Source organism: Eubalaena glacialis, chromosome 17 (assembly GCF_028564815.1).
Source record: "Eubalaena glacialis isolate mEubGla1 chromosome 17, mEubGla1.1.hap2.+ XY, whole genome shotgun sequence".
Taxonomy (NCBI): Eukaryota; Metazoa; Chordata; class Mammalia; order Artiodactyla; family Balaenidae; genus Eubalaena; species Eubalaena glacialis.
The window spans coordinates 84,620,922-84,644,941 of NC_083732.1; the positions used below are offsets into that span (position 1 = coordinate 84,620,922).

At 46.5% G+C, this 24,020-nt stretch overlaps 1 protein-coding gene across 1 annotated transcript in view; it reads right to left on the minus strand.

Moving 5' to 3' along the window:
• Nucleotides 1-24,020, minus strand: part of FAM135B (family with sequence similarity 135 member B) — a 176,999-nt gene that overhangs the window by 63,755 nt on the left and 89,224 nt on the right. The window contains exons 5-6 of the mRNA XM_061171622.1: nt 23,288-23,461; nt 19,910-20,036 (exon numbers count right to left, since the gene is read on the minus strand). Coding sequence (XP_061027605.1) covers nt 19,910-20,036; nt 23,288-23,461 — 301 coding nt within the window. The remainder of the gene's footprint in view (nt 1-19,909; nt 20,037-23,287; nt 23,462-24,020) is intronic.

Here is a 24,020-nt window from a genome sequence, read left to right on the forward strand (position 1 = left end):
AGCTGATTCACTTTGTGATACAGCAGAAACTAACACACCATTGTAAAGCAATTATACGCCAATAAAGATGCTAAAAAGAAAAAAAAACGTGATGACAGAGTAGAAGAGCAATCACCTGCTCTACTTGTTTTTAACTCATCACAATTATAATGTATGGTTTAATGATATAAGTATTTATTTAATATATACACCTCCCCCAATAAACTCCCCCCGGCAGTATCCTGCTTGTCCATGACAGCAGGACAACACAGCTCTTACTGCAGTCTCACCAAAGCTGAACAGATACAGAAACATAGCGAGGGGGTCAAGTTACTGAATATGTTAAAGAAGAAAAAGAGTAAGTATTGCTGTTGCTTTACTGACTGGGGCTCTGAGTCTCGGAAGGTTCACTGACTTACTCAAGAACGGGGAAGAACCTAGTGGCAAGACGGGAATAAAGACACAGACCTACTAGAGAATGGACTTGAGGATATGGGGAGGGGGAAGAGTAAGCTGTGACAATGTGAGAGAGTGGCATGGACATACATACACTACCAAATGTGAAATAGATAGCTAGTGGGAAGCAGCCGCATAGCACAGGGAGATGAGCTCTGTGCTTTGTGACCACCTAGAGGGGTGGGATAGGGAGGGTGGGAGGGAGGGAGACGCAAGAGGGAAGAGATATGGGAACATATGTATATGTATAACTGATTCACTTTGTTATAAAGCAGAAACTAACACACCATTGTAAAGCAATTATACTTCAATAAAGATGTTAAAAAAAAAAAAAAAAGAACAAAAGCTAGTAAAGGGCAGAGTCCCATTTAAACACGGGTTTCTTTACTCCAAGTGTAGGCCACGCCTAAGAGCCAGAACATAAAATGATTCTTTTCAGTAACTCCTGCCAAGTCTTTAACTCCTCAATGAATAGTTATGCTCAAGCTACAGTTTTTATTTTCTTAGATGGAGCAGTTATGAGTACAGAGAGGGGCTCAGGGTGCAGCTCTGCTATATTTAGGAGAAAGAAACATTCTATAAAGCTGCAGGTGAGGGAGAAGCAATGGGATGGACAGGGTATGGCAGGGTGGGGACATGCCAAGGACGTGAGGCTCTTACACACTGTGGACCAGGTCTCTGCATAGGTAGCTTCCAAGGCCAGGCACACAGGGGTTAGACAGAGTCTGCCACACTGGGCTCTCCTCTGCAGCTTTGTACTCGTGTGACGTGAGGCAAGTTGGTCCACCCCTCTGAGCCTCAGTTTCCTTGTGTCCAAATTCCAAGTGGTGATGTTTAGGTCAGAGGGTTATCATGGGCATTAAACAGGATTAAAGCACAGAGAGCATCAAGAATCGTGTAACAATGGCTGTTCACCTAGAGTCCCTTTTCAGGGGGCACCTGCTGGTCCGAAACTACACAGTGAGGAATAGTTACTGCCCTACGGCCCCCAATACTTGCAATCTAGAAACTCAAAGTCTAGCGAGAGACTGGCTAGAAAACGAGCAGGGACAATGAAATACAAAGTTTGCAATGATAAGAATGAGCAAGAAGATATTTGGGGTCCCAAGAAGGGCCTCCGAACCCAATCTGGGGTCAGAGGAGACGGTGGGAATTGGAGGAAAAAATGCTACAATCAACAAAGCCTAATTAGAACATGCAGAATCACGTATGTTAAAGCTTGGATCGCCTTCTTCATAGACATGAAACAAATCCCCACTGAGCCAGGGATCTTATTGAGCTTTCCTCCAAGTTGAGCACCTGTGTGTGTGCATTATCCCAAGCTCAGAGAGGTGATGAGCTCAAGGACTAGAGTGACAGAGCCTGGGTTTGTACCCAAGTGAGTCCAACTCCAAAGCCTGTACCTTTTGGTTCATTCCAGGAGACCTCGACTCAAGGATGCTTCAGAACCACCTGGGGAGATTTTTTAACTACTGTTCTCTAAACCTCACTCCAACTGGGCTGAATTGGAATCTCTGGAAATAGGGCTCAGATATGCATAATGTTTAAAAAGAAAGCTTCCCAGGAGATTCTGATGTGCACTCCTGGTTAATAATTATCCCCAACTGCAGGGGCAGCCCCAGGGAAAGGCTCTCTCTGCCTGTGACCTGGTATCATGTTCAAGATTGTTTACTGCCAATAAGCTACTAAGAAGTGCAAATGTGTTGGACATCTGCTGTCTATGCCTATGGTAACAAATATACTGAGGGCTAAGAAGCCATGGAGCTTGACAGGCACATGTTGGCAGTGGGTAGAGCTGCCTTTGACAAGGTAGGTTTGACAGGCTGAGCTGAACTACAGACTCTCTTGAGCCAGCTTACTGGGGGTGAATGGCATATATGTCAGCTTTTAGGTTGCCTATCTGAATTTCCCTTTCTTCCTTTTTAACACGAGTGTATCTTTAGTCCAGGATGAGACTTGGGAAAAGGAGGAAGGAAGGGAGAGGGTAGCTAGGCTTGCAAGTGCTGCCTGCAAGTGATCAAGAGGACCTTGATCACCCTCTGGCTCCCAGGATGCTCTCCAGCCATCTGCTTGTGGCATCTGCCCTTCCTGGGCCAGCTAACATCTTAGACCGAAGAGAGAAGCAGGGCCCTCACGGAAATAAGTGTGCACTGCCCTGCTAGTCTGCTGATTGGGTTCACACCAGAACACAGCTACTTTGTGGGGATTGCTTCACCTTTCCTGCAAAAACCACATTTGCCTATGTATGCGCTCACCTGCGTGTGTGTGTGTGTGTGCACATCACACTCACATGGGCAACAGTGTCACCAAAAAGTCAATCAGCCAGCTGCTATGTGTTTTCATTATTGGAGGAAGGCATTTAAAGGAGTGTCACTGGGTTCACATCCCTAAGTGCTCTCTCCCAGCATTCCATCTGTTATGTCTTCCTTGTTGGTACCCTCGGCATGGGGCCTGCGAGAAACTGAGTCCAAAATTGTCACCACCAAGGATGCCTGGTCCTGGTACTGGAGACCTTTCATGGTCTGGCCCATCTTCCACTAAACCCTACCATGCATCCTAGATCTCAAGACCACACCACAGCCTCTAAACAGGTTTTGCATGTCAGACTTCTAGTCTTTGATAAACATAGATTCCTTCCTCCAGAGATCCATAGTTATAGTCAGGGTAAGTCAGACTGTGCTCCAGTAACAAATAACCCTGAACTCTCGTGTGTAAAGCTACCGAAGCTGAGTTATCACTTATGCAAAAGTTACTGCGGGTAAGCAGTTTTTTGTGAGCAGGTGTCCTAAAAGCAGGGACTCAGGATCCAGGGTCCTTCCATCTTCCTACGCTCCCACCTTTAACAGGCATTCTCCAACATTTCCACAGAATGAATGGAAAGCATAGAGCACCATGCAAAATATTTTTAAGGTACATGCCTTATGTATTCCACTGGCTGGAATCCAGGCATATGTCCCCAAACTAACTGCAAGCGAGGCTTGGAAAGAGATCTTCAAATGTGCGCATTAAGGGGAAATGAGATTGGTGAGAATACAGCCCAGCTCTACCACCACTGTCATCCTGATCACCAACCATCTGTTTCACTCTTCTTCCCACACCTGCAATACCTTCATACCAGCAAACAACCCTAATCTTATGGACCCACTACATCATATTCCAACTGCAGGGTTTCCTGAGTGATGGGAGGTGGTCATGACAATAGGTCTGAATCGGGCTCTTCTTGGTCCAACAACTAAACATCTAAAAATATAAATTAACTGTCCTTCACGATGCACAATAGGAGAGGGTAACTGACATGGACACTCCCACTAGGAATGAAGAAGAACAGGAAACACAGAGCAGATATAGGTCTACAGCAATCTTGAAATCCTGCTGGGCAAACAAAGGGTAGGCCCTCTGGTTGGGTGTGGGAAAGCCTTGATGACGCACACATTCTGCTACTATTTGGAACTCCTTGGTCCATTCCCCTGGATCCATGTAACTAGTGGCCCCTGGCTCTGCCTTCTGGGGCACTGAGGGTGCAGTGGGGGACATGATCCCTTGGGGGGATACAGCATTCAAAGTCTATCTCTTGCTCTATAGCAACAGAGGCCCAAGGGTTGAGATTATCTCTGAATAAAGATCGTCTTGTAGACTAAGATGGTGGTTTCTTCAACAATATAATTCTCTTAAAAACCTAGGCTGTCCAAAATTCAACACCCATTTATGATAAAAACTCTCCAGAAAGTAGGCATAGAGGGAACTTACCTCACCATAATAAAGGCCATATATGACAAACCCACAGCCAACATCGTCCTCAATGGTGAAAAACTGAAACCATTTCCACTAAGATCAGGAACAAGACAAGGTTGCCCACTCTCACTACTATTATTCAACATAGTTTGGGAAGTTTTAGCCACAGCAATCAGAGAAGAAAAAGAAATAAAAGGAATCCAAATCGGAAAAGAAGAAGTAAAGCTGTCACTGCTTGCAGATGACATGATACTATACATAGAGAATCCTAAAGATGCTACCAGAAAACTACTAGAGCTAATCAATGAATTTGGTCAAGTAGCACGATACAAAATTAATGCACAGAAATCTCTTGCATTCCTATACACTAATGATGAAAAATCTGAAAGTGAAATTAAGAAAACACTCCCATTTACCATTGCAACAAAAAGAATAAAATACCTAGGAATAAACCTACCTAAGGAGACAAAACACCTGTATGCAGAAAACTATAAGACACTGATGAAAGAAATTAAAGATGATACAAATAGATGGAGAGATATACCATGTTCTTGGATTGGAAGAATCAGCATTGTGAAAATGACTATACTACCCAAAGCAATCTACAGATTCAATGCAATCCCTATCAAACTACCACTGGCATTTTTCACAAACTAGAACAAAAAATTTCACAATTTGTTTGGAAACACAAAAAGACCCCGAACAGCCAAAGCAATCTTGAGAAAGAAAAACGGAGCTGGAGGAATCAGGCTCCCTGACTTCAGACTATACTACAAAGCTACAGTAATCAAGGCAGTATGGTACTGGCACAAAAACAGAAATATAGATCAATGGAACAGGACAGAAAGCCCAGAGATAAACCCACGCACATATGGTCACCTTATCTTTGATAAAGGAGGCAAGAATATACAATGGAGAAAAGACAGCCTCTTCAATAAGTGGTGCTGGGAAAACTGGACAGCTACATGTAAAAGAATGAAATTAGAACACTCCCTAACACCATACACAAAAATAAACTTAAAATGGATTAAAGACCTAAATGTAAGGCCAGACACTATCAGACTCCTACAGGAAAACATAGGCAGAACACTCTATGACAACAATCACAGCAAGATCCTTTTTGACCCACCTCCTAGAGAAATGGAAATAGAAACAAAAATAAACAAATGGGACCTAATGAAACTTAAAAGCTTTTGCATAGCAAAGGAAACTATAAACAAGATGAAAAGACAACCCTCAGAATGGGAGAAAATATTTGCAAATGAAGCAATCGACAAAGGATTAATCTCCAAAATATACAAGCAGCTCATGCAGCCCAATATCAAAAAAACAAACAACCCAATCCAAAAATGGGCAGAAGACCTAAACAGACATTTCTCCAAAGAAGATATACAGATTGCCAACAAACACATGAAAGAATGCTCAACATCATTAATCATTAGAGAAATGCAAATCAAAACTACAATGTGATATCATCTCACACCAGTCAGAATGGCCATCATTAAAAAATCTACAAACAATAAATGCTGGAGAGGGTGTGGAGAAAAGGGAACCCTCTTGCACTGTTGGTGGGAATGTAAATTGATACAGCCACTATGGAGAACAGTATGGAGGTTCCTTAAAAAGCTAAAAATAGAATTACCATACGACCCAGCAATCCCACTACTGGGCATATGCCCTAAGAAAACCATAATTCAAAAAGAGTCATGTACCACGATGTTCATTGCAGCTCTATTTACAATAGCCAGGACATGGAAGCAAGCTAAGTGTCCATCGACAGATGAATGGATAAAGAAGATGTGGCACATATATACAATGGGATATTACTCAGCCATAAAAAGAAACGAAATTGAGTTATTTGTAGTGAGGTGGATGGACCTAGAGTCTGTCATACAGAGTGAAGTAAGTCAGAAAGAGAAAAACAAATACTGTATGCTAACACATATATATGGAATCTAAAAAAAAAAAAAAGGTCATGTAGAACCTAGGGGCAAGACAGGAATAAAGATGCAGACCTACTAGAGAATGGACTTGAGGACACGGGGAGGGGGAAGGGTAAGCTGGGACGAAGTGAGAGAGTGGCATGGACATATATACACTACCAAATGTAAAACAGATAGCTAGTGGGAAGCAGCCGCATAGCACAGGGAGATCAGCTCGGTGTTTTGTGACCAGCTAGAAGGGTGGGATAGGGAAGGTGGGAGGGAGGGAGATGCAAGAGGGAAGAGATATGGGAACATATGTATATGTATAACTGGTTCACTTTGTTATAGAGCAGAACTAACACACCATTGTAAAGCAATTATACTCCAATAAAAACGTTTAAAAAAACCCAAAAAAAACCTAGGATGTCAATGCATCTGTTTCTAGTCTCTTCTATGAGCTCTTAAATCTGCTTCATTTCTTTGATTTTGTCTTCAGGTTTCTCCTAGAAACTGAATGGAAGCTGACTTAAAGCTTTCTGGGTTGGTATATAGGAGATTTGGGGCATTAATCTGGTTTTTGCCCCAAGTCTCTGTCACTTGATTTAACTGAGAAGTTTTCCTGGGCTCTGTCACTCAAAGTTTGTTTGTTTGTCTGTCTGTCTGTCTGTTTTTGTTTTTGCTTTTTAAAATAGTGATCTTAACACTTGTGTTCAAAAAGAAATAGGCTTTTCCAACTTTGCCACTCCCAGAATTTCTGCCCAGACTTTCTCTGTTCCTTTCCATGCCTGTTTGAAGGACAGCTCATTCCTTCCCGAGCTCACCTGTTTCTTGTAACATCTCACGAAACACAGCCGCACGTAGTGCAGACACACTTCTAATGTGCTGTTTTCCAACCTTTTCTCCCAGAGCAGCAGTTCTCAGCTGGGGACGATTTTGTCTCCCGGGGACATTTGTCAATGTCTGGAGATATTTTTGGTTGTCACAAATGAGTAGCAGGTGCTATTGGCATCTAACGGGTAGAGACCAGGGATATTGCTAAACACCCTGCAATGCACAAGCAGCGCCCACAGCGAAGAATTACCCCACAGTGTCCCCAGATGTCCCAAAATGTCAATAGTGCTGAGTTTGAGAACCCTCCCCTTAGACATACAGCTCAGCAGGCCTGTGGTCTGCCTTCCAAGTTCTCAGAGGTAACAGTTTACCAGATGTCCTACCACCCTGGAACACAGATCCTCATGTGTCCATCTTCTGATATCAAAGTCTCCAGGTCTAGATGCCTGATTGCTAAAGTCAGTGCCAGGCATTTTCTGTTTGCATTGTGCCTGACACACAGAAAGAAACACGTTTTTCTTCATTAATACTAGCTTCTGTAACAAGCAACCGCTACATCTCTGTTTCTTAATGTCATTTTTTTTTTCTTTTCTGTTTTCCCAAAGTCTGATACAGGTCAGTGGCTCTCCAGTGTGGCTCTCCTCCAAACAGTGTCTTCTGTTTTGTGCCACTGACATCTTAAACACATGTCCCCTGTGGTCAACACTGAAAGGAAAGAAAGGCCAGAGAATCAAGCAAGATGTTTTAAGAGTGGGGGAAAGAGGCCTATATCGCTTCTCCTCCCATTTAAATGGCCACAACCGAGTCCCAAAGCCTAAACCTAAATGCGAGGAAAACAGTCCTTAGGGACACCTAAAAGAATGAAGGAGATTTGGGACCATCTCCAGTCTCTTCCACACCCACCCGAACACCAAGGTTCTGCGTGTCCTAATTTAGCGCATCTGCAGGGGGTGGTCTCTGCTGGGGTCACACAGCACCGACATTGGGGGAAATCCCTTCTAGAATCTCCAAATTCTGGCTCCTATAGCAGTGACCCTTACACTAAGACCACAGTAAAGAGAAAAGGCCTTCTCTTTGACATCAAGACTTCCACTGGGGGATATGCGCCCAGCTAGATGTCAAGAAAGAACCAAATGAACAACCACTATTCTGGGCAAAGTCAACTACAGGCCCTCACCATCTATCAAGAACCGGCTGAGAGATTTGGGTCCCACAAATCCATTCACAGTGAAACGCTTTATGTTCAGTCCTTGTTTCCACATTAACACAACACTAAACATATCTTGGCAGGGTTAGAGTCAACCCCCGGCCAACTGCCTTTCTGGCTGTAACTGTGCCCCCATCTCTAACTTGGTCATCAGTATTTGCAGTGGTCAAAGCATCTGGGACACCACCTCCCGGATTCCCTCCTCTCCCTTCACGTATGCTTAGGACACGTGGTGGACCCTCCCACAGCGCAGATCAATGCCACAGTCGATCCTACACTCTAGCCTCAAATCACCCCAAACACCTAGTTCTGGTGAAGAACCACCGTATTCTCAGGAAGCCTCATTCTCCTGCATCTAGTCACCCACAGCTGACTTGCCTTATGAAGCCATTTTTCTTGAATAACAAATCACCTTTCTAGAAAGACTGAATGTGGGATGGAGACTGGAGACCAGCAGAGCTGCATGGAGACGTGGATGCTAGAGGTGGGCTGTTGGGCTGCTGTGATTACAGCAACACCGGCTTTGGTTCAAGGAGCCCAGGCTCCCTGCCAGACACTGTCTGGGTGTTTCAGATTCATGCCATGCTTGATCAGCAGTCACCCTGCGCGGTCAGCCCTGTTATCCTTTGAACAGGATAACAGGATCCCAACTGTTATCTGCAGGATCCCAACTACCTGAGCAGCCTTACTCGTACCCCTCGCCCTCTTGGTCACTAGGTCCCAGCCTCACTGGCCAGAGCATCCTTTATCACGCCACTTTTTCTCACCTCTGGGCCTTTGCCACAGCAACACTTTTTTTTTTTTTTTTTTAGCCCCACTGCGCATCTTGTGGGATCTCAGCTCCCTGACTAGGGATTGAACCTGGGCCACGGCAGTGAAAGCACCGAATCCTAACCACTGGCCCACCAGGGAACTCCCCTGCCATAGCAAGCCTTTAACTCAAACATTCTTCCTCCTCCAGGGCCACTGTCAGCCCATTGGATGCCTCTGTGCTATCAGAAAGAAATTTCCCTCCTAGGTGGATGAATTAGGGAGGAAAAAGGTCCCTTGTCTGGGTGGACACAACCCTATCGATGCACAGCTTGGCAAGTGGAAAGTGGGTGGGATTTCAGCCCCAACTCACCTGCTCCACCGGGCATCTATGTACAGTGTACAACTTACACAACTGTACATGGCAGCCCTATTTCCCCCCTCACTTCTCCTGGCTATGTCTCATCCTTCACATCCCAGCCTACATTCCCTTTGCTCAGGGAAGCTGCCCTGTACCTCAGACCAGGTCAGATCCCCCCATGCAGCTTCTTTGCATTCATGACAATATTATTAAGAATTTGTATGTTTTCTCTCTCCTTTCTTCCCTGACAACAAGAAACATATACCACTTGCTTCTATCTAAATTCCCAGACTTAAGCATGCAGCGCATGTTGGATATGCAATGAATGCTTATAAAATAAAGGACCAAATACAAAGTTTGCACATCCCGCCTCAGCGCAGGTGTCTGGAACTAAAGCTTATGCACTTTCTCCCCTGCCACCCTCCTTCTCTTGGCAATATTACCCCACTGCTGGTTCTTGAGCAAGTGAGTGACAGAGACGATTCTCTTAACTAGTAGCCTGGCAGGCTGGTGGTGTGTTAGACATCATGTAATGGGAACCTGCCCAAGAGCCCAACTCCCTCTTTCCTGCCCAGGCAATGTACAAAGCCTCAATCTTTTTCAGCCCCTAATTTCCTTGATGTAGACTCCCCATGACCTGTCATGACGTCCACAAAGAGGGCAAAGGCAGGCACATGGCAAAGAGCTCTGGACCCTGTCAGCTCGCTCCTGGGTTCCTTAATTCCTTTTCGCTTAAAACTCTGGTTACTGATCAAGTGTATCATCTGTCTCTTTCCTCAAGGGCATGACCTGGGTTTACCCTGGGAAAGGGGGGTAAAATGTGCTTAGAGTGATTTAACTGTGAGTGTTGAGATGAATGACTATGCCCTCACGGAATGCTTTCAAGTGGAACAAAGAGACTCATTAAACAATCATTACATTTAAGCAAAATAAGAGAAGTATGCCCAAAGTGCAAATGTAGGACAGACAGATTAGTGGCTTAGGGTTATCTGAGGTGGTCAAAGAAGGCTTCACAAAAAAGGCAATGACTGAATTGGGTTTTGAAGGCTAAATAGGAGTTCTTTGGGTGGGAAGAGTGATGGGAGAGGGTCAGAGAAGGATATTCTGGGCAGAGAGAATCACATATATTCCCTTCTGTGAGTTAAACATTCATTTATTAAATGTAAAAGCCTAAATTAGGGTCGTCCATTAGGACCCTTGACAGACAACTAGTACATCTACTTAATTTGCAATCTCTCCATCCTACTTCAGTTGCAGCTCTGACATCCATTTATCTTTCCACTCTGCTCAACTCACCTCTGCGTTGCCCAGGCAACTATTCTACTCTTTCCTGGACCACTGCAACAGCCTCCAACCTTGCCTCTCTGGCCTCAGCCCTCTCCTTCAATCAGTCCTCTGTACAGCAGCAAGAAAGATAACCCATCCTATTGTGCCAATCTCCTGCTTGTAATATTCTTGTGGCTAACCTAGTTCACAGGGTTCCTAATGATCAGATCACTGGTGACCTTCCTGGTCCCATGTCTGTTCACAATGACCTCCCTGGAGTCCCCAGATGTGCCATGCCCCTTCACTCCCTGCCCTTGGCCCTGCTATTACCCTTCCTCACCCCTCCCCTCCCCTCAACAACTGACAATCCATTTATTAGACTCAGATTAGAGATCCTTCACTCTGAGAAGTGTTTCCTGACTGCATCCGACTCTAGGGAACCTGACCTTCCTTTATGCTTCACTAGCAGACCCCTATCCAAAGACTGACCCCCTGCAGTGTGAGGTCCTCCTCTCTCTCTAGGCTGTGCTTGTCTAACTCATCACGAGGTCAATGAAAATAGATGCTCTATAGAAACATGTTAAATAAAGTAATAAATCAAAGCTTCAAGCCAAGGATATTCTCTCTAAAAAAAGAAAGATGGGCCAAATGACTTCGAAGGTCCTGAAGGTACTGATGTCTAGCCTTGGAAGATGGAGGACTTGGGAAGACACTAGCCCATGGCAAGAGATGGATCTAAACCCAGTCCTGCACCCTGTTGCCTACTAGCTGAAAAATCGACTTACATTTCCTCCTGCAGAGAAGCCTGCCCTCAATCACCCTGATAATCTTGAGACCACCCCGTTACATGTTCCAGCAGTGCTACAGCACTGTAGATGATTCTTTCTTAATGTTTATCTTGCATGAAATTACTTTTTCAATATTTTTTTTCTGGCAAAATTGTAAATTCCAGGAAACGAGGGATGGGGCTAATTTGTTCATGATGACTTCACTCATCCTCCCGCTTGGGCATTAACTACAAGTATTGTCTGAAAAGGTGCAAAAGGAATGGCTTAGACTCAGACTCCTCAAAAGAAAAATATTATTATTTGCAAAAAGGAGCACACTTTAATATAAGTATTGATTCAAGAGATACCTGGGCTAAATGCTTGGTGCCGAGTGTGGCAGACACAGCCCCAACGCTTACAGGAGGATTAAAGGAGACGAGCAGGTGAGAAATGATTCCAAGTGGACACAAAGCAGGGGTCAGACTCAGCATCCCTGGGCTCATGCCCCAGCCCTGCCAGGGACCGGCTATCTGACACTGAGCAATTTGCTGAAGTTATTAGAGCTTTAGTTTCCTCAACTGTATCATGTGAATCTATGCAGGGAGCTGAGAGGGACCATAATGAAAACATCCAGCGCAGAGCCTAACACGAGGAAGTGTTCAATATATTTAGCTGATATAATTATGCTAGAAGGTAACTGCGATTTGCGGTGTCACCATCACACCATCCTTGGGGTGGGGAACAGGAGGGGAGAGGAGACGGTCGGGAGAGAGGGATGCTCAAAGGGGGAGCATCTTGAATCCCAGGCAAAATTCACAAAGTGAGCGGGTTTCTTCCTCTCCATTAAGACAACAAGAAGAAACAGGCTCGGAGTGGTGAAATGACTTGTCCAAGCTCTCATAGTTCATCCATGGAAGAACCTGGCCTTAGCCCTACCAGGTCTTCTTCCTCCAAATCTGGTGATCTTGCCTGTATGCCCTGCTGTGTCTGCATCTTGTATTCACTTGGTATGTGTTTACTGAGCGTCTGCTGCACTGGAACCTGAAGATGCAGTGGGGAAACGCAGGGCAGCCTGGGAAGGGATGCACCTACCTCATCTTTGCTACCTGACGTCCCCCATCCTGCCTAGACTCTTTAGAGAGGGACAAGACATCTGAAAGCAGGCAATGTGGAATAAAGGCAATTTTTCACTAATGAAAAGGGTGGTGCATAAATAAGCAATACTATAGGCTTTTGCATGAAAAGCCCATTTCCACTGATTTATATCCTCTTTTAGAAATGACCTGTGCAATCATGTTGGATCCATATGCAGATTGATGCAACCTACCACATACAGAAAGCCCATCATAGCCTGTGCACCATTTAGCAACCTGCTATTTATTCCACAGGATTTTAGTAAATGAGAAAATCATTTAAATGAGAAATTTAGAACTATTTAATTTTAATGGAGTGGGAGAACACAACAGTGTTTGCCACCTTACTTCTCAAAATAGTAGAAGGCACTAAATACAGTTTTTGTAAAAACTGTAACACATGCTTTCCTTTAAATAACTACTGTTTTCTTGGTACCTTCTGATCCTTCCCCAGGTAGTTAACCTTGGAGCACAGCATTCACACATTTCAGACAGCTGTTCTCTGCACCCTCTGAAACCTCTCCGATTTCATTCACATACAAGTATCTGTGTAGCACGCTCCGTGTGTAGGCATCACACTGGTGAAGTGAGTTTTGACAAAGCACAGGGCCAGAGAGCTGAATTCTAGGTTTGCACTTGTCCATTTGGGAGAAGTTATCTGAGTTCACCAGACTCTACTTTCTTATGCCCATAATCAGGAAACAAAAACCAAGGAACAATCATGGTTCTCGGGGCCAAATTATGACTTCTGTGGGCCCCAGGCACTTTCATCTAGTAAAAAATAGATTTAAAATTACGTTTGTATGATTGCACTGATATGAAGATTAATATAATCCATATTGGATTATATCCATCTTTTGGTTCTGATTTTAAATGAAATTAAAACATTTCTGTTGGCCCCTGAAAGTACTGTGGGCCCTCAGCACTGAGCCTACTGTGTCTGATGGCTAAGTCAGCTGTGGTCACATCTTATATAAAATCAAGAATCTAATGAGATCTCATCGCACCTCATCTGTCCCTCCAACATTAACTGAGCACCTACAATGTGCCAGCAACTCAGATGGGCACCAAGGGCAACAGAAATGATAACATCCCACCAGGCAGGTCAGGCAGCCAGTTTCCTTAGTGCTACGTCACGAATTCCTTGTACAGAGCCAGAGACATAGTAGGTGCTTGATAATTATCTGATTAGCAACCAAGCCAAAGGCAGTGTCTCTACTTAACGGAGATGTCACCATCCAGAGTGAACCTAATGATGTGTTAACAGTAATAACGAATGTCTGTGTCTTACCCTCATGACTCCAGATCCTCAAGAAAGGAAGATGTTGACAATAACAAGCAAGCGTATATTTAAAGCAAAGGGTAAAGAGCGAAGAACCCAATAAAAATGGAGCGGAAGGAAAAAGAGGAAGTGCATGCCTGGGAGAGGGGAGATTTCTGCTTGGAAGTCAGGTCCCTGCCTCACTTTCCCTCCCACCTCCATGCTCACCAGACCCACGCCTCCCATCAGTGAGGGCAGGGCCATCATGCAACAAGGCTCAGCACAGAAGGACTTGCAAAGCCAAGCCCTGTGTATGCCTGTCTTGTGTGAGCATTATTCCCTTCAAGGAAGATGCTGTTCTTCAGTTCTCAGCAATCTGACTTAAAAGGGAGCTGGCATCTCCTCTCAATGACACACAATCCTCTGTCTGGGGAACCACCTTCTAAGGGAAGCAGAGGATGGAGGGATTTCACTTTGGTGGCCAAGGTATTCATCTCAGGCACAGTCATCTGCTCTGGCAGCACGGTTTCTGTGATCTCCACAGGTGAGCACAGGACTGGGGAGGCTCAGAGCACCAGCGGGAAACAGATCTGTTGGAAAGTTAAACGCCTAACCATCTGCATAGAAGGGCTTTCGTTCTCTCGCATTCTGATGTTCTCAGATTCCACGATCTCAGACACTCATTCATTCAACAAAGGCTTCCTGAGCACGTGCACTGAGCCAGGCACACGCCGGGGAACAAAGTAGAAATGCACCTGCCCTCGCAAAGCGGACAAACCAAAGCCCCTTCTTTGGTTAACCATTAACCTAGTGGCTGATGATGGGTGGTGGGCTGGCATCAGGCTGACTGAGTTAAAACGCCAGCTTGGTCCCTTCCCAGCTGTGTGACTTTACAGATGTGACTTAACCTCTCTCTGTCTCAGTTTCTTCAGCTGTCAATGAAAATAGGAAAATTTTTGTGGAAATTGACAGAGTCCACGCGCATCAGTGGTTTAACAGAGTACCTCGGTGCAGAGCAGGTGTTCAAAATGTGATTTCAAACGATCAGCATCACACTTTTCACACAATCGTGGAATTCAAAACTTTTCAGTTCTCCTTTGCCTCACACACTGGATCTCATCACCCATTGAGGGTAAGGACTGAGTTTTATTTGTTTTAGCCCCTGCAGCACAGAGGTGCTAGCACAGAGTACGGGCTAAGTAAAGGACTGGCAGACAGATAAATAGACAGACACACTGATGCTCCTGCCTGAAGAAGCAGGGCTCTGAGAATGAGGAGAGTTCTAAAGTCTGCATCTCTCCACCACGTGGCCATTCCTCCCCTGGAGAATTGGAACAACCCCACTTATTTCAGTGAGAAGGAAGGGGGTGTGCAGCTTCCCTGGACCGAGAAAGGGATTTTCCTAATTTTGAGTCACTGGATTCCTGATCTTCAAGAAGAGTCTGTCAGACTCTGAGCATTGATTAAATGTGATGGTTAATTTCTCATGTCAGTTGGGCCCATCTATGGCACCCAGACAGGCGGTCAAGCATTATTCTAGATGTCTCTGTGAAGGTATGTTTCAGAGGAGATTAACCTTTAAATCATTACACTCTGAGTAAAGCAGATTACCCTCCACAATATGGGTGGGCCTCGTCCAATCAGTTGAAGACATTAAAAGAAAACAACTGATGCATGCAAGACCCACCCTCCCCACCCTAAAGAAAGAAGTTGGTCATTTGGTCAGCAGAAGGCCTTTGGACTTAAACTGTAACTCTTCCCTGGGTCTCCAGCCAGCTGGCCTGCCCTGCAGATTTTGGACTTGCTGGCCTCCACATTTGCATGAGACAATTCCTTACAATAAATCTGTCTGTCTCTCTGTCTCTCTGTTTCTCTCTCTCTCTCTTTATATATATGAATATGTGCACAGGCGAGATCCTATTAGCCTACTGACTCTGTTTCTCTGTAGAATCTGAAGGAATACATCAAGCATACGTCGTGTCCCCAGTTGTACCAGGCAGTGTCAGGGATATCACAGTTAAAACAGCATAGCAAAGACTGAAGGAGGCCTCCAGCAGGATCTCATCCAATCCTCTTTCTAGACATTGAGAAACTGGGTCCCAGAGAGGTCAAGTATCTGGCTCAGGGTCACACAGCAGGGTAGAGCCAAGAACAGGAAATATCTAAGATCCTTCGTTCCATGTCCTATCCACAAGACAAGGCTGAGGTTCTTGTAGTAACGTTTGATTATGTTACGTGGATAAATTCAAAGAAAAATAAGACCAGCAGAGGATTTTATTGTGCCAAGCTCTCCGCTCCAGGCTTTTATATGCTTATTTCATTTAATCTTCTCAGCAACCCTGCGAGGCAGGCATTAGTATCCTCTTTGACAGATAAGCCATGAGTGGGAGAGGGAAAATAATTCCCCTGGGGCAAAGCTGCTGGCTTTCGGGGGAAGGGGACGTAAGCTCTGGCTCCAACCCTGAATGTGAAGCTCTCGCTGCCTAAGACGCTGCAGGAAAGAGCAGGGCTGCAGGACCAGAGGGACCTGGGCTTATGGGAAAAGGGGCGTGACACGTCACAGCAACCCTCACCTCCCCATGACTTTCCATGCCAATGGGCTCATTTTGCTGTGAATCTCTAGTTTCTGCACATGTCTCTGCACAGAAAGGCTTATTTTGAAGGGAACACCTGTTCGCTAATCGCTCCAGCTGATGCTGCAATCTGCGCTGACTTCGATGTTATTTGCTACTGCGCTGGGCTTCTTGGGGATTTGGGAGGCACGGCCCCCAAGGGAGGTGGGGGAGTGGATTTTATTCTTTGCTTGGCAGCCCCTGCCAGGTGGGAAGGCACAGGATGGGCATGAGGCTCTGAGCCTGCATAACTGGATGGGACCCAAATGGAAAATGCACAGGGAAAGAATCAGGTCCTGAAAATACCCCACTGAGCTGCGAGCAAGTTCACCGCTGAGCACCCACAAATAAGCTATTTTATCTGACTCTTGTAAAAGTCAGGAATATCTTCTTTGACACACATCCCCAAAAATAGCCAAGAAAAGAACGGGGAAAAAAATTCTACTGTATTGTGTGCCCGCTATGGGTCTATTTCTATACTGTTTTTACACATACTAAGGCCTAAAATCCCTTCTAAAATATAGGTATTATCCCATTTAGAGTTGAGGAGCCTGAGTTTTTACAGGGTGAATAGAGTCGCCCACGTCACAAAGTACTGAGCAGAGCAGGTATTCGAAACCAGAATCTTCTCTCTGCCACATCACTGCGGTGAGGCTCGGCCTCTTCAGATGTCACCGAATCAGATAGGCTGAAATGGTCTACAGTGTTCCCTACCCCACCCCGTGCCAGGTCCAGGGTTTCTGCCAAGGGCAGCCCCGCGTGGCGCCCATATGTCCACGGAGATGTCTCACTCTCCTGCTCCCCCGCTGCTCTCTGTCTGCTGCCATATAAGGCAAGGAACACCTTGTGGCTCAGCCCTCTCACTGCTCAGAGTTCTCTACAGACACGATCATGCACTTGGATCAATCGTTCGTCCAACACACATTTCCTGAGCACTAATTATGTGTGCCGGGCATGGTGCTGGGCCCTGAAGGTGTGGAGCTAAAGGCAATGGCCTCTGTCCCCAAGCACTCGGAGCCCAGTGGAGGAAAGACAGAGATGCCTAGAGGTGACTGTGGTGAAAACATTTGGGAGAGGGAATTTCTTGCTAGGAAATCAGAGAGTGCTTCACGGAGGTGGTGGCAACTGAATGAGGCATGAGAGGCTGCGCAGACAGGCAAGCATGAGAGTTCCTTCAGGGCAGACACCAGATCACCATCATCCCCATGTGCTCCTGTGGCCCCAGCAAAGCCCACTGTCTTGGGATGTAAGTGTCAAAAGATGCTTTGAACTGATCTACGACCCCTGATGTTCCAAACCATGTTCCCTGGAAAATAGAGTCTGAACTGGAGATGTTCATGTGGATCTACTGGGGAGGCTCTTGGAGCCAGAGGAAGGAGAAGCAGCACTGGACAGACGGAGAAGCTGGGCTGTGATATGGTCACAACAAAGCCTTCAGTCAAGCTCTGGCGGGTCTGGAGCAGGGACTGACCTGCGGCAGGGGTCGGGGGTGACCTAGGGGAGGCACACAGCAGCCCCTGATGATGAAGGGTCTGCGCTTGGCCTTGGGGATACAGAGGGAGCAGGAAGTCCCTGGCTTCCATCCCTCCCCATCCCATCCTGGAGCCCTGAAGCCGTCCATGCGCACAAGGTAATAAGGAAATGCCCACCCGTGCTGGCTGGGTCTCTGCCTTCCTCTCCCTGCTACTGTCCCCAGGCCCTTTGCCAATGCTCAGAACACTGGTTCCTAAGGCTCGGTGGTTGCCCGAGGCCCTGCATCTACAGGAGTCCACCTGCACAGCAGTTCGGTGGTTGCCCGAGGTCCTGCATCTACAGGAGTCCACCTGCACAGCAGTTCGGTGGTTGCCCGAGGTCCTGCATCTACAGGAGTCCACCTGCACAGCAGTTCTCTTTGGCTCTAAACTCTGTGCCCTCCTGGGCAGGGGGCTCAGTCCTGGGTTCAGGTCCCCTGTCCCTCAGGAGGGTCTTGGCAGTTTTCTTCTAAGCTCCTCTCCTGAGAACATGTGACACAGCCGCCAGGACCAGAAGGAGACTTGACGGGGCAGCTTTTGCGGCCAGACCTCCTGGTTGGGCTCAGAGCTGGGAAAGGTGATGTCACAGGAGAGCCAGCTGAGTGTAGGACCTGATGTGCTGGAACGTCTGAGGACAGGGCTTGGCTGCACAGGGAGACGGAGCATCTCTTTTGGGGGCTGGCGGAGTGGACAAATTTTCCCACTGATGACACAGGTTGTGTGATGGTTAACTGTGTGTGTCAACCTGACTAGGACACAGGGTGCCCAGATATTTGGTTAAACATCATGCTGGGTGTGTCTGTGAGGCTGTTTCTGGATGAGATTAACCTTTGAAAGAGTAGAATGAGTAAAGCAGATTGCCCTCCCCAGTGTGGGTGGGCAACATGCAATCCATCGAAGGTCTGAGTAGAACAAAAAGGCTGAGTGAGAGAGGGTTTCTCTCTCTTCCTGTCTTTGCACTGGGACATAGGTTTTCTCCTGCCTTAAAACTCAGACTCAGGGACTTCCCTGGTGGTCCAGTGGTTCAGAATCCACCTTCCAATGCAGGGGACGCAGGTTCAATCTCTGGTAGGGGAACTAAGATCCCACATGCCACGGGGCAACTAAGCCCATGGGCCCCAACTAGACAGCCTGTGTGCCGCAACGAGGATCCCACATGCCGCAACTAAGACCCGATGCAGCCAAAATAAATAAGTAAATAAATAAATGTTTAAAAACAAAACAAACAAACAAACTCAGACTCAGATAGGAGTTTACACCATTGTCTCTCCCAAGTCTCTAGGGTGCAGATGTCACATCGTGGGACTTTTCATCCTCCATGATAGCATGAGACAATTTCTTATAATATAGAAGGGAGATATATAAATGTCTCCTATCTACCTATCTATCATCTCTTATTGATTCTACTTCTCTGGTGAGCCCAGACAAATACAATCTGGTTATTTCTGAGCAGGCCCCTAATAATAACAATCGTGTATTGGCTCAAAAGAAATATAGAGTAATTCTGTAGATGCCTAAAGCCCTGTGCATCACAGAAGTGTAACAACAGGTGTTTCTTAGGAAGAAGAACCAAAGGGAAGGACAGGGTATGCATATTTATTGAGCACCTACTGAGTACCAAGTACTGGTCTAAGCACTTTTTATCCATTACAGGAACGAATACACATATTACCCTGTGAGGTTATTAACTATTAGCAACCCCACTCTACAGGTGGGAAAACTGAGGCTCAGAGAAGTAAGCAAATGAAGGATCGAGCCAGGTTTTGAAATGAGCTCAATGCGAATGGGCTTTTGAGGTTCCACACGGTCCTGGGGAAGCCCCTCACAGCACATCCCATGACCTCCATGGAACCATATCCTTCAAGGTACCATATGGAAGAGGTGCCATGTGAAGACGCTACTCCCCGCATCAACCCTGGGGTCTGGCACTGGGAATATGTTTGGTGAATGGAGCAGCCATCCAAAGAAGGGATGGATGGATCGACGAGAGGAAGGGATGCAGGGAGCAAAGAATCTCTACCTGGGACATTGGAAAGGAGCCGAAATCTCATAGAACAGATGCAGCCTGCAAAGTGAAGTTTGCAAGCCTTGGGGCCTCTGCCCCCAGGCAGACATTACCTCTGAGGAAGTCGGCTTGCAGTATCCAGCTCCAAAGACCAGGTTTTCCAGGGAAAGGCTAGACTGTTCTGGTCCCGTATCTGGGCCACCTTTCCCAAGCCAGGAGCCTCTTCCTGGACGAGTAAAACTGAAAAGAAGGGAATAGAAAGAATTGCAAATTTATATAATTTTTTCTAAAAGGATGTGAAGAAAGTGATGGGGCCATTAACTCAGCCCTTTGATGCTGTTATTGGGGAGCCTATGAGATAAGCCATTTCGAAGAAGTAGCTCACCCTCGAGGGATGCTTGGGTGGGACTTTTTGATGCTGCCATGACAAGTGGGTGCAACTGGCATGTGAGCCTCGGGACCAAGGATGACACACATCCCACTATGTGTACAAAGAAACGCCCCCTAAATGCCCACAACCTGCCTGCTGAGACTCACTGAGGCAGAAGTTACTTAACCACCTGGGCAGGTGGGTTGGGCTTCTGGCCAGAGGCCAAGGGGAGCCTCCACCTGACCTGGTCTGAGTCCTCCCCCACTCCTTTCATTGGCATAACCCGAGTGAGATCCTTCAACCCCCCGGCCCCTCCCTGAACCTCTGTTCTTCTGTGGAAGAGCGTAAAACAATATCCACCTCCGTGACCCACAGAGGAGTCTCATAGGATCGTGGATGTCAAAGACTCTCACGGCATCGATGCTAGTTAGAAATACTGTACCTGTTCCCAGACAGAAACACAGACCCTGCCCAGCTCTGCAAGTCACCACAAGATCAACTGGCAGAGTGTGTCTGCAATCGTCAATTTTAGGATCAGAGGAGATTAGAAAAGTCTGTATGAGTTGAATTCATCTTATTTGGGTTTATGATCATTTCTCTCTCCCTTAACCTTTTTGATTTTCACCAATTGATCTATCGGTAAAGTCTACTTAAACTCCTTTTCCCTTTCTTTCAGATCCCTTCTATTAAACACCCTAGTAGTTCATTGTCATGTCATATTGTGAACATCTTTTTATAGGCATGTCTAATTCCCCCAGGAAGAGTCAAAGTCTCCAATGGCCAAGAGGGTCTTGATAATACAAAGCCTCAGATGGCATTATCTCCATCCTAGGTGCTCAAGAAATATTTGTGGAAGGATTGAATTTACACCTTCCAGAGTAAAAGACTGATGGGGAAATAAAGCTAACGTCATATTTTGGTCTAACTCATTTACTCAAATACTTATCGGGCTAATGCTATATGCCAGGCGGTGTGTGAGGTACTTGGGTGGCAAGATGGTTAAGGCATGGTCCTCAGTGTAAAGACATTTGGGTCTAGAGAGGGAGGCAGATGTAATATATACAATGCAGGTAAACTCAGGCCAGTGAGAACAGAAGGGAAGTTTACAAACCAAGCTGGGTGAAAGGGATGAACAGCTAGAGATGATACTTAAGCAGAGTATGTATCGGCTGTATGTACTGGCTGTTAAGAGGCAGCCGGTAGAGCTGGGCTGCCAGGGTTGAAATCCCAGCAGCAGCATCTGTCAGCTCCGTGGGGAAAGTTTTAAACTTCCCAGTGCCTCTGTTTCCTCATAAGTCAGAAGATTTGATACCAGCACCTTAACAGTGGGGTTGTTTGAGGATTCCATGAGCTTAGCCACATACGCCTTTAAGTACCATGTCTGGCAAAGAGTAATGATTCAATAAATGCTAGAAGTTATTGTCAATAATACCACAAAAATAATAAAATCTAATATAACCATTATATTTACATAGCTATTTTGAAAATACCACAAATACAATCAACTCTAATAAAATCATTTCTCCCATTTGTTTAGAACTGAGATTCAAAGCAAGTCTACAGTTTAGCTAGAAAATGGGTAAAAGGAACATTGCAGAAGAAATGCAGAATATGTGTATGGGCAGCAACGCTCATGGCACATTCAGGGGACCGACTGCAAATTAGTCACTAGAATAACTTGCTATTTGTCTTCGGTGTGGCCTTGAGTAGCTGAAGCTCTCAAGTGAAATCAAACTGTACCCATTTGAGAGTTAAACACTGAGAGCTAAACAGACCTCAGTCTGTTTCAGGGAAGGTGAAGGATCTTTTGAGGTTAAATTTTCATTTCACACCTGCTTCTTCCTGGCTGGATTTAACAGTTGCTGCTGAAACTGCTTTTCTGGAAAAACTGGAGCTTGCCCTACTTGACAGGTATTTCCCATAACCTTAAAGTGTTCCCAGCCACTGTGAGCGAACTCATAGAAATCCTTCCTGCAAAATCCAGAGAACAGAAGGCAGTTCTATTTTTACCCCCATCCCTGGAGAAGCCTCAACTCTCATGGTGAATTTCTATCTGCACTGCTCTCCAGCAAGGTGGTTGCAGACAAACCTGTAAAGCACTGTTTCTGTCAGGAGGTTAACCTTTCTATGCAGAGTGTCTAAAATAGCCCCATTAGCGAGCAGAGCCCGGGATGGAGCTCAGCAAGCAGATAGGCACAGTGAACGGCAGCACATCCTGGTCACCTCGCCCGGCCAAGATCTCATTTCCTACCCTTTGACCCCAGCAGGGGATCGGGACAGTGACCCCCACCCAACAGTAAGTGGGGACTGGAGTCTCCCCCACGTGCATTTCAACCCCCAGCACTGAAAAGGGACCTTGGGAAAGTTCCCTTCCAGAAACTCCATGCTGCAAGATTCCATCCCCGAATATCCCTTTGCCCACGTGTGCAACCCGTGCCCCCATGCGTGTGGGAGGTTTGAAGGGAGTTGATGTCCACATCTGGTGATTCCAGGTGCTTGGAGGAAGACACCCGGGCACAGTACAATGTGCTCATTGTTGTCGGCTCTGTCCCTCTGCTTAAGTCATTCATAGAACCTCAGTGCTTCGTGGGACCACGGAGATGCTCTGGGACAGTTCACTGAAGGGCAAGCACGGGGCCACTCAGGTGGTCCTATCGTTGAACAAATAGTTACTGGAGGAAGGGGCAGAAAATCGTGCGCCTGGCACTGTCCTCGTGTGAGAGTCACTAAAACCTTAAATGGACGGGACCCATGAGCGTCTCTGGTTTAGGGATGAAGCCTGTGTGTCTCAGAGATGTTAGGTGACTTTTCAAATAAGACAGGGTTAGAAAAAAGCCAGTTCAGGTGAAGGCAGCAGGTCTCACCCATTCAGCCCCAAGGTTCCCTGCCGGTGTCCTCCTGACTCCAGAGGCACCCACTCCAACATCCCTGCCCATCTCTCCCCTGCCCTGCAGTGAGGCTCAGAGCCTAAACCTGCAGCCTGGGGGAAGCTCCTCTGGCCTGAGCTGATCTCTCCTGGCCAACTCTCAGCATCTCAGCCACACGGGAGACTCAAGCGTAACAAGAAACCCAAAGCGCGCCCCTCCGCCTCCCCGTAACAGCAGGGCTTGTAACCTCATACCTGATCAGGGGCTGTTGCAGGGCCACCAGGGCAGCGTGGATGGTCACCGAGATCACCGACAGGTGGAAATAGTCGAACATGACGGGGACCTGGTGATGCAGGCCTCTCCGGGGGTGGAAGTGCAGGCCCAGCGCACGGCTGCTGATCACGGGGACCCCGGCCATGTCCCGCAGCCTGGAAGGCAAGCGAGTGACTCACATGAGTGGTGGCAGGTTGTCCCTGCTGCCAGCCAGGTGGGTCCACAAGGCAACCTCGCTCATGCACAAGCACTGCGCCTGCATCGGCTTATCCAATTCCTGCAGATACTCTGCTAGGTAGAAACTGTTCTCCCCGTGATGGGCAAATGAAGCAACCGAGGCTCAGAGAGGGAAGAGAACTCATGGGACATCACACAGCTGCTATGCAGCAGAGCTGGGGCTCACACTCTGCTATTACCGACACAGAGCTCATCTGTCAGTGACGGAAAGATGCCCAGACGCTTTTCCAGGCTCAACGGGGAAGCCCTCCCAACCCCCATCCCTGCTTGCTCTTGTATTTCCCCCCCAGATGCCCAGCACAGCACTTCCTTTGTAACTCCGTGTTTTCTACTAGACTCCTACCTCTTAAGGGCAAGAACTGTCACTACTTCATTTCTGTATCCCTAACACCAAGCTTAGAATCTGGCATATTGTAGAAGTCGGTCAAATATTTCCTTACTAAAAGGGATATGCGACTGAATGAATAAATGAATGAC